The sequence below is a fragment of the Amborella trichopoda genome, chromosome 12, assembly GCF_054954075.1.
Source record: "Amborella trichopoda isolate Santa Cruz 75 chromosome 12, AtrichopodaSantaCruz75HAP2 v2.0, whole genome shotgun sequence".
NCBI classification, from domain to species: domain Eukaryota; kingdom Viridiplantae; phylum Streptophyta; class Magnoliopsida; order Amborellales; family Amborellaceae; genus Amborella; species Amborella trichopoda.
The window spans coordinates 49,524,443-49,534,149 of NC_142347.1; the positions used below are offsets into that span (position 1 = coordinate 49,524,443).

The following is a 9,707-nucleotide window of genomic DNA, read 5'->3' on the forward strand; positions in this document are numbered from 1 at the left end:
TAAAAATATAAAAAAAATAATATAAATTGACCAAAACAACCCCAAAATTTTACAAAGGTATTCTTATCAAATTATATTTTACAAATTATTTTTTTTATATTTTTATTAAATACACATAACTAAGATATACAAACTCCAAATTTCAAGTAATTTGAATTTATAGAAAAAAATGAAAATTGAAACACTACCAAACAACTGTGACCGTACGATGATATTTGACTAGTGATGAGAGTAGACGAAATCATTGTTCATTTTTACCTATAGGTATTGAGAAAAACTTTCAATACTAAATACCATACCAGATTTAATTGGCAAGATGAAAGCAAGAAACTACTTTTTGTGTACACGAATCTCATGTGTGCTTGCGTCAAATAGCTAAGGCTCGATCATCTCTAGCTCGTTCAATCTACTCTAAATAACAACGAGCAAAGCCAATGGCAGCAGCCTCCTAAGGAGCGAGTTGCTTGTGTATGAGAGAGAGAGAGAGAGAGAGATTTTAAGGTAGATCGAAGACCATATGGCAGCTTCAGTGTTTTCCCAAAAGCAGAAGCATTTCTGTCCTAATGCATTAATCAAGACCAGTCTTCTCAAGGATATGGAAGCTCGGAAGAGAGAAGTTACTATTCCACTAAATATCAATTTATACAACATTTCCTATGCTTTGTACTTCCAAATATGGTGTCGGTCTCTGCACATCACCCATTGACAGCAGACCTGTAAACTGATTCATTGATGGTCGAATAGATTTCTCCCTCATCTGCCAAGAAGCCAATCACCTTCCTGTCAAATGCAGAATATTAGTATCTTAGAGAGAGAGAGAGAGAGAGAGAGAGAGAGATATGTGATTCACAAGTTTATAGGTTCTCATAGAACTCACAATATTCTTTCTTTAGGTATGCCAGGTAGTCTACGTGCAGCTTCATCCACATGTAGTCCGTCATTTTCACTTGAAAAGCAAAAGTCAATGACATAAATTAGCAATCAATCAACCAAATAATTCACTATTAAAAAGAAAAAAACACACATAGAAGCAACAAGATCATTGGCATTTTTTTTATCAGCAACAAAACAATCTCTATGTTATTACATTATTATGTACGAGAATTAATAGAGTATCGTTACTTGTACCTGAAATTTCATTATATTTAGTCATTTTTGGGATGAAGAAAGAAAATCAGTAAAGCTGATACTTTTATGAGAGTTGCTTTGGTTTCAAGTAACTCACAGGGCTGCAGGGTCCATGAAGACAATCCTAACCCTGTTGCAAATATCTTCATCAGATCCAACTGGGGCTGAGCGTCCACTAAACTGGGTAAATCAAAGGAAAGATAACTTTACAACTATGTTACCCTTTCACATAAATGAAAATTTTGAGAGAGACAAAGGAATGGTTTTCTGATCCCTTACTTGGGCTTGGATAGGAGTACCATGTCCAAGGGGTCCATTTCCATGAGCTATGTTCACTGAGCTTGTTTGCGGCTGAGAAGACCCACCCTGCATTTTCATGACGTGCCATTAAGTGTATTCTTGTGTGTGTATCTAGATGAGATGAGAGAGAGAGAGATAGATGAGATGAGAGAGAGAGATAGATGAGATGAGAGAGAGAGAGATGAGATGAGAGAGAGAGAGATGAGAGAGAAAGAGAACCATTGGAAATTGTATATGAAAGAGCATTTAGGTTGATTTTTGAGTTAAAGTTATTTAGCAGGGGGAGAGAAGAGGGAGAGGGAGTGCATATAACAAAGATAAAGCCTTTCCACAAGAAATTCGTACCAGATGCCTAGTGTTGTGCATATGTACATAACAGCACTCCAAGAAGTGGCATGTAACTTCGTTGAAGTCTGTAACAGGCCTGGAGAGAAGAAATAACGTGACGCCTCGAGTATAAAATAAGCAGCAGATGCGTCAAACATTCTACAAATTTACAACTTGACACCAACAAGGAAACACTATTAAAAACCATGCAGCTCAAATAAGAAGCTGATTTGAGTTGAGTACGAGTTCAAACTTTAAAGACACATACACAGATGATTTTGAGTTTGAGTTCAAACTTTAGATCACATACACACACACACATGATTTGAGTTTGAGTTCAAAGTTTAAACACACACACACATGATTTTGAGTTTAAAATGAAACTTTAGAATCAATATCTCTCTCACACACACACACACAGCATAGCCCTTAAAAACTCCACTCGGTATAGTTTAGACTGCATTAAGAACAACCTAGGAGACAAACTTTAGTAGTCAAACACAAATTAAACATGATTTAATGTGCCACTTGTTTAGCTCATCATGTGGGGCATGAGGTTGGGCACTCAAAAGTCCCACATTTGTTAGGGACGGCCCAGCATATTTATCTTGGGGTAAGTTCACGTTTCTTGATTTCTCAATTTCATCGCTTAAAAAAGTATTTCGTAAGAATCTTACTAGTCAAAATTTCTCGAACTGTTATACTTTTACAACTAGTTGTAGAGCTAAATTTCATATAATACCCATCAGATTAGAAACGATCATGTGATACTGGGACTTGACACTATGTCTTGAGAATGAAAGTAGCATGGTTGGCTAAGGGGTATTCTGCCTCGCAAAAATATGCCCTATGAATCATCAGATCCCATCTCACTTATAAAAACAAAATAGTAAGCACTCCTGCGCCATTGCGAAGGACCATACTCGCATGAGTGATCCTATCTCTAAGATAATAGGACCAGCAAACTACGTATAGATTATTGCATCTGACAATACTGTTCAAAAAAGTGGTCTTCTATCGATGTCCACTGAATTTGTTTGTCAAGGCTATCACACAACTTTAGCATAAAGTCTGTGTGCGCCAAATTTCTCAATGAACAATTACTAAATGATTGAGGGGCAGAGTGCTAGAACTCATAATCTTGCTTGAGAGAAAATTTCTCAGTGAACAAATTGCTAAATGATTTGAGAGGTGGGAGAACTATAACTTGTAATCTTGCAAAGTCCCTCGAGTAATTGTACAAATTTTTTGGTAGGTCAATATCAAAAAAGAACCTGGAATGTGGCCTTGCAATCATCATCCTGTAAACATCAAGCCAATACCTAAATCCCCAACTAAAAATGTCAACTATCTTATTCACTTCTCTATCTAGTACTCTTTCCAAGGGATACTCTATAAATATAACTTGTGTGTGTCCCATAGCTAATGATGATGAAAATAGCCCCACAGTTAAGTTCAATCACGTTAGGCACAAAATGGTAGTCTTCATTCTGTTTGTCTCGGGCACATAAAGGATTATAACCTTGTCTATATTAATAAAAAGGCTTTCATAATCCTACACTATGCACACAAAAGTGGTCGTCTAAATATTTCAGCCAACTCCATAACCCTTTTGTATATCTATTTTGACCAACTTGTATCAACCAACTCCATATCCCTTCATTTGGCCCATACGTGGTATCATCCTGTGGAAGGCCTCCGTAGCAGCCACCCTCTGGGTCATTCATTTGGAACGAGAGAAACAACAAAATCTTCCGTGGCGGGAGGCCTTTTGTATAGCTATTTTGACCAACTTGTATCAACCAACTGCATATCCCTTCATTTGGCCCATACCTGGTATCATCCTGTGTAAGGCCTCCGTAGCAGCCACCCTCTGGGTCATTCATTTGGAACGAGAGAAACAACAAAATCTTCCGTGGTGGGAGGACCTCCCCAGGAAAAATGTTTGATAAGATCAAAACCCAGGTTATTTTTTGGGCATGCAACAACAAGTACTTCAAAGGATTGTCACAACCCACTTTTCTCCTCAACTGGCAGGCCTTGCTGTTCTCATGGCAACCCCGCATTTCCCAGGCTACGTATTGGAGACCACCTGAACCAGGCCAATTGAAAATAAACTTTGATGGCTGCTCCCTTGGCGGCCCTGACCCTTCAGGTATAGGAGGCCTCATCAGGAATACTCCAAACATTTTGGACACGCTGATTCCCAAATGGCAGAGGCTCTAGCACTCCTTGAAGGACTCAAAAGAATCCCTCTTCAGACCTTACCCTCATAGTGTAAGGAGATGCTAAGAACGTTATTGCCAGGGCCTCACGCTCAGCACTATGTCCCTGGACTGTTGCTCACATTCGTAGGAATATAATCGTTTCATGGAAGCATATTTGGTGGGAAGGACAGACGAAGGCAAAAGCGCTAGCTAAAGAAGGAGCAGTCAACATCACACCCATGACCGCTTTTGGCAGTTAAGTCTATAGTTTTGTTCTCTTTGTTTTGGCCAGTGCACATACTGTTAACCCAAGTGCCGTTTTTTACACTTATTTTCTGTATAGAGTCCCCAATAGCAGGGGTGCCCATTTTTGTATAGAGCTCTTGGTCTGTGAGATGCCAATTTTTTGATACCTTGTATTCCCTCCTTTTTACTTAATACCATAGTCAACAGTTTCAAAAAACAAAATTCCATTGTCTCACTCTTGCACTCCTACCAAGCATAATCAATCCCTTTCAATAAAAATGACAGATTAACCTAACCTTGCTCCTCCATCAAATTAAACGATATAAATTAGCCCCATGCATTTGCCACGATTGAGCCAAAGAGTCTAATTATATATGTTTAAACATGGCTTCGAGGAATAGATTTCTACAAAAGTATACAATAATAGCATTTGGGATTCAAACTAGTCACTAAGAAACTGACCATTCAAATCAGAATCTTCCAGTTCAAATCGTAAAAAGGGGGACTCAGGTTCTTAAGGTTTACAAACCAGAAACTTACCCCAGTTCAACTTAAATCGCCTGATTCACTCCATCAAATGTTATCATCTTGCTCAGGCAATTCCTAAATTTTGAATGATCTAAGAAAAATGGTCTGAGTCGGACCATTTCTTGTCCGAAATAGTAGAAAAAAAAACCATCTTTATTATCAATCTCTGGCACATTTTGAGCCAATTCATTCCCAAATTTACAAGATCTAGTTTTTTTACAAGATGTACAAGGGGTAAAGCTCACTTTTTCAATAGAATCCGTATTCTTTTGAAAATGAAATATTTGAAAAATTGAGGTTTTTTCCAAATTTGAACTCCGACCTCTTTGAACCAATGTTTGAATCAGTGTTTTTTTCTCTTTTCTAACGATTGAATAATTCCTAGAATCAGTATTTATTTGTTGTTTAATAAAAAAGTTTAATTAGGGGAGGGTTTGTTATCCAACCCACACCCACCTCCCTACTAGGCAGCACCTGCTGCAATTTAAAACAATGACTCATACTATCATACAAGGAACAAATTTCAAAGTATGGTAACGGAATAACCATCCTCTCTCCTTATACCTAACAAATGAAGCTGAAATTCCCTCAAAAATGCCTACTAGTATAATGGTACGAGTTGCATAAAAAGAACAGGTATAGGTATCAAATACTAACAACCAAGAACATCAAAATAACATTGGAATGTGCAGAAGACTGCTTAGAAATGACATATATTTTGGATAAAAAATCCAGTTATATTGTACATCGGCAACCGAAAACGTAGATCAAAGAGAAATGCAATACCTACATACTCTCATTGACTCATCCAGGAACCTATCTAGTCATTATAACTATTTTCATTCGTCATTTTCTGAGAGCATTCCAAGCTTAAAGCCATAAGATACCATGTGAAAATGAGCATGCAAAGAATTGAAATCTGTAAGAACTTCAAGAACAAAAATGATAGAGTAAGTAACATATTCTGGTCATCAAAACAAGAAATAGAAGGGGACACCTAATACATGAAAACAAAATAAAATCAATAAATAAGAAAATTAATGCAGCACACACCTGACAGATAAAGCTTCCGCATGCCTTTTAGCTTGAAAACTTTTAAGTTGACAAATGACACGGATATATTTTCCATTCCTGCAATTGTAAATGTAAGCTTCTCTCAATGGCATCCCTCTTCTCCCAAAGTATCTAAAATAAATATGAAAACTGTGTTTAACATTAATTCTTTCTATGATGAATGATAAAACTACGTGGATGCAAGTGACATATAGTCCAATAGCGCATGTACAAAAAAGTATAGAACTGTAAACGATAACTATTACTTACAACAGACAGCCAGTGACTTTTAGAGTCAACCCAGATACCTCTCACAATTCTAGTGTTCATCACAAAAATGTTTGTAACAACAATTTGGCCCATTTGGATGGTCAATCGACTCCAACAAGGGATTGAGAAGCTCTTTATAAATTAAAAACAGTTTTTTTTTCTTTTTTTGCAGGGTCACAAATATTTTGGGAGGATATTTTGGTCAAGTGGAATACAAGTTCTAATTAGCCATGAATATAGGAGCAGACCGAGGAGGGACACTTCTCACTCCTAGATGGGCAGTGAAAAAAATGGCACTGACACCAAAAATTGGTCCACCCAAACAGGTCCTAAAATTAATGAATTAGCTATGAGAGATAAATTAATGCATAAAATTCCCAAGGGCAACATCAGAAAACCCCTTAAAAAAAAGGAGCTGCAATCTAAAATAACCAAACAGCTCTGTGTATCTGAAAATTTCACAAACAAATATCAATTGAAAGTAACTGACAAACCATCTTCTTTAATTCACAAATAATGGTCTCTATAAGGACATCACTCATCACAAATTTAAACTGACTACAAACAAACCTCAAAATGGCATATAAAACCAATTTTTATCATAGTTTTCAAACAACACACCTAATTTACAAAATATGACTAGAATTGTTGGTGCATTTTGTTGTTTCCAGTGAAAAATAGAGGGATTTTGCAATAAAATAGAAAATGAAACATATTCACAGCACTGATTTTCATAAAAGGGATATTCTCCCTATGAGCTCTTAACTAAAATAAACCTGATGAAAGCAATAATCATATACTTACTGCACCACTTCCATCTCTTTACTGCAGCATCATTGATCCTGAAAGTATAACCCAAAATATGTGGGATGCACAAGTCAGAATATTTATGTCATATACTGCACTGAACAATCCCTTTTCAAATTGGTTTTTATTTTTAAAATAACATAGTAAAATTGATAAAGATGCAAGATTACCATCTATGTACATCTATCTTTCCAGTGCCATCATCCAGAGCGAATTGCACATCTGTGACCCTTTCGTCTTTCTTAACTACCATTCCAACAAGCCTGATCTAGCAAATGTAACACGCATCCCATAGGGTAAAGGATTCATTAACACTAAATATTGCCTCGAGAATTACCAGTAAGATCATCAATTTAAGTAGAGCAGTTACCCTAGGGTCAAGGAAGATAAACAGAAATCCAATGACTTCCTATCCAATGACTTTGATCAAAGAGCTTGTTATATTCAACTGAAATCCTTCACCATAATGTTGTGTCCCATGAGGATTTATGCCAAGAGTGAGTCAAGCCTTCGTTTTTGTCATTTTAGATTACTTCCATTTTACATTTGTATTCCTAAGGATAAAAAAGTAGAATATAATACTAAAAACTGAAATAAAACAGAAATCTAAAGAAAAAGGAAAATAACAAAATCATTGTTTGGCTGCACTAAAGAATTGCAAGTTAAAGGGCCCAACAGCGTTCGAACCTGACCTATTGATACATATGAGAGGTTTTGGTCCAATAAGAGTTTTGGCATATGCACAGGCAAAACAAAAAGGTACATTGGGATTGTTTCTGTCCACGTGATGCTCAAACCTTAAGTAAATAAATGGAAAGATCATGATCAACAAAAGGAAAATAAATGATAAGAGGCTTCAGCCATTTAGAGATATATTAGCATAAATAGAACATGACTGAATACGTTACAAAATAAAACTACTTAGAGAGGTATTGGCACCTGACATATTCAACATTTCATTGCCAAACAAAATTAAATACGGGCAAGTTTTTTGTTGTTTTCTCCCATGATGAATAAGTCAAACAAATTCTATAGATTTCGAAAGTAAGACATTATGGAGAAAATACTCAGACAAATCTCACCATACACACTCTCTCTTTAGATGATATGGAGGAAAGACAATCTCACTACACACAGCATATATCTTACCTATCCATTCTAGAATCAAAACTGCCCTAACAAACTAATGATCTCTCCAGCCCACCCTAAACATAGGCAAAAACCAACCCTTTCTCTCACACCATCGCAAAGAAGCCTGCACAGTTTCAAAAAAATAAAAAAAAAAGGATTGTCATTGAATTATGAATGGCAGTGCACATTGTACACTCACTGTGTACAGTTTCTCACTATACACTGTGTCACAGTCTCACTTTAGACATTATGGGAGGAAATATTGAATCACAATCTCACCATCACAGTTTCTCTCTCTAACTACCCATTTTAGAACCAAAATGCCCTGACAAAGTCATGATCTCTCAAACCCACCCTAAACCAGGACAAGAACCAACGCTTTCTCTCACTACATCACAAAAGAGCCTACACAGTTCAAAAAAATTAATCAGATTGTCATTGAATTGTGAAGGGTACTGCACATTTAAAACAAGTTCCTCTCTGAGCGCCACAACACAAGAACCCAAGACCCAGCAGCAGGGCTACAAGAAGACTCCAGCCCTATATCTTCCCTCTATTAGTTCCTCTTTAATGTCAAAAAAATAAAACAGTTTCTTTCTCGATATTCCACAACACCATCACGCCAAATTTCCAGTGTCAAGGCCATAGTCAGTTCTCTTTTCAAGTTGTTAACGTTTCTTATGTCGAAAAAAAAAAAAAAAACAATATCTCTCTCTATATTCCACTACACCATCACCCAATTTTGCCAGTGCCAAGACTATAGTCAGTTCTCTTTTCAAATTGTTGACGTTTCTTATAATTAGAACTGATCATCCACGAAAATGACAATATAGAAGCAAGCGAAACCAAATTAGCCGAATTGTGGAATTGAAACTCACAGTGTCTGATTCAATGGCATCAATGCCAATGCTTGAACTATCACCTGCAAATATTCGACTTAACTGCTTCACTGTGCAAGGAAGCAAAGCGCTAACCCCGCGACCCTGAATCAAATATTACGAAATAGATACATGATCATAGAGAGAAAGAGAACGAAAGAGAGATGGGAAACGGAAGAAACTCAAGTGAAAAAAAACCCCAAACATACCCTGGATGAAGAGGGAGAATGTTGTGTGGATTGAGTGGACTCGAATGGCATGAAGCCTCCCCCTCCAAAGAGTGATGATCCATCAAACTGGCTTGACATCTCTATCTTTCCCCCTCTCTCTAAAATGGAGAACGAAATTGAATGTTAAATGCCTTTTTCAGTCTCTCTCCCTTTAAAAAAATTGGGACTGGAGTTGAACCCTAGAGAGAAATTGATGAGCAGGTGTGTCTATTGGGCGCGGGAAATGTTCCCGCCAACTGTTTTTGTCCAATTGGTCATAGTTACAGTAGTGCCCACCGATATCTATCCAAATATTAGGAAGTTGGGAACAATTGTTTCATGCGGGCTCGGCCGCATTTCTAAAATACGCTCTCCAGAGTATAAAGCATCCATTTTAAAGATGGATGCAGATAGGTGATCCATTTAAAAATAATTGTAACTAAAGGTTCAAATGTTTTTTTAATATGATTATCATTTCTAATTTTCAAATTTGATCTATTTTTTTATATTAGTAATCTCTATGTTAAAGATTTTTAGGAAAACTAGATCACCTTCCTCAAATTCAAGATCTCTCCGTCGGTTATCGGCATAACTCTTTTGCCGACTCTGAGCTGTCTTCTGTT

At 36.8% G+C, this 9,707-nt stretch overlaps 1 protein-coding gene across 6 annotated transcripts; it reads right to left on the reverse strand.

Moving 5' to 3' along the window:
• Positions 1-532: 532 nt before the first annotated feature.
• LOC110006366 (replication protein A 32 kDa subunit A) lies at positions 533-9,369 on the reverse strand. 6 transcript variants are annotated; one of them, XM_088853180.1, is made up of 11 exons: positions 9,085-9,178; positions 8,876-8,980; positions 7,237-7,420; positions 7,037-7,129; positions 6,864-6,901; positions 5,790-5,867; positions 1,774-1,852; positions 1,408-1,494; positions 1,226-1,308; positions 878-946; positions 533-780 (listed from the first exon to the last, which is right to left on the reverse strand). In XM_088853180.1, the coding sequence occupies exons 5-11, from the start codon at positions 6,875-6,877 to the stop codon at positions 696-698; spliced, it is 495 nt and encodes a 164-aa protein (XP_088709306.1). In that variant the 5' UTR covers positions 6,878-6,901; positions 7,037-7,129; positions 7,237-7,420; positions 8,876-8,980; positions 9,085-9,178; the 3' UTR covers positions 533-695. The 6 variants fall into 6 exon arrangements, with proteins under 6 accessions (XP_088709306.1, XP_020523515.1, XP_088709304.1 ...); XM_020667856.2 differs by lacking the exon at positions 7,237-7,420 and having other exon boundaries at positions 1,226-1,258; positions 7,037-7,134; positions 9,085-9,369; XM_088853178.1 differs by lacking the exon at positions 7,237-7,420 and having other exon boundaries at positions 1,129-1,258; positions 7,037-7,134; positions 9,085-9,369.
• Positions 9,370-9,707: the final 338 nt, after the last annotated feature.

Bases quoted from the DNA above. Each gene is read 5' to 3' on its own strand.
- LOC110006366 (XM_020667856.2), bottom strand. From the start codon at position 9,183: ATGTCAAGCCAGTTTGATGGATCATCACTCTTTGGAGGGGGAGGCTTC. The intron at 6,902-7,036 runs GTAATCTTGCAT...TTATACTTTCAG, and splicing joins AAGATAGATGTACATAGATG to GATCAATGATGCTGCAGTAA. The intron at 5,868-6,863 runs GTAAGTATATGA...TTACAATTGCAG, and splicing joins AAAGAGATGGAAGTGGTGCA to GAATGGAAAATATATCCGTG.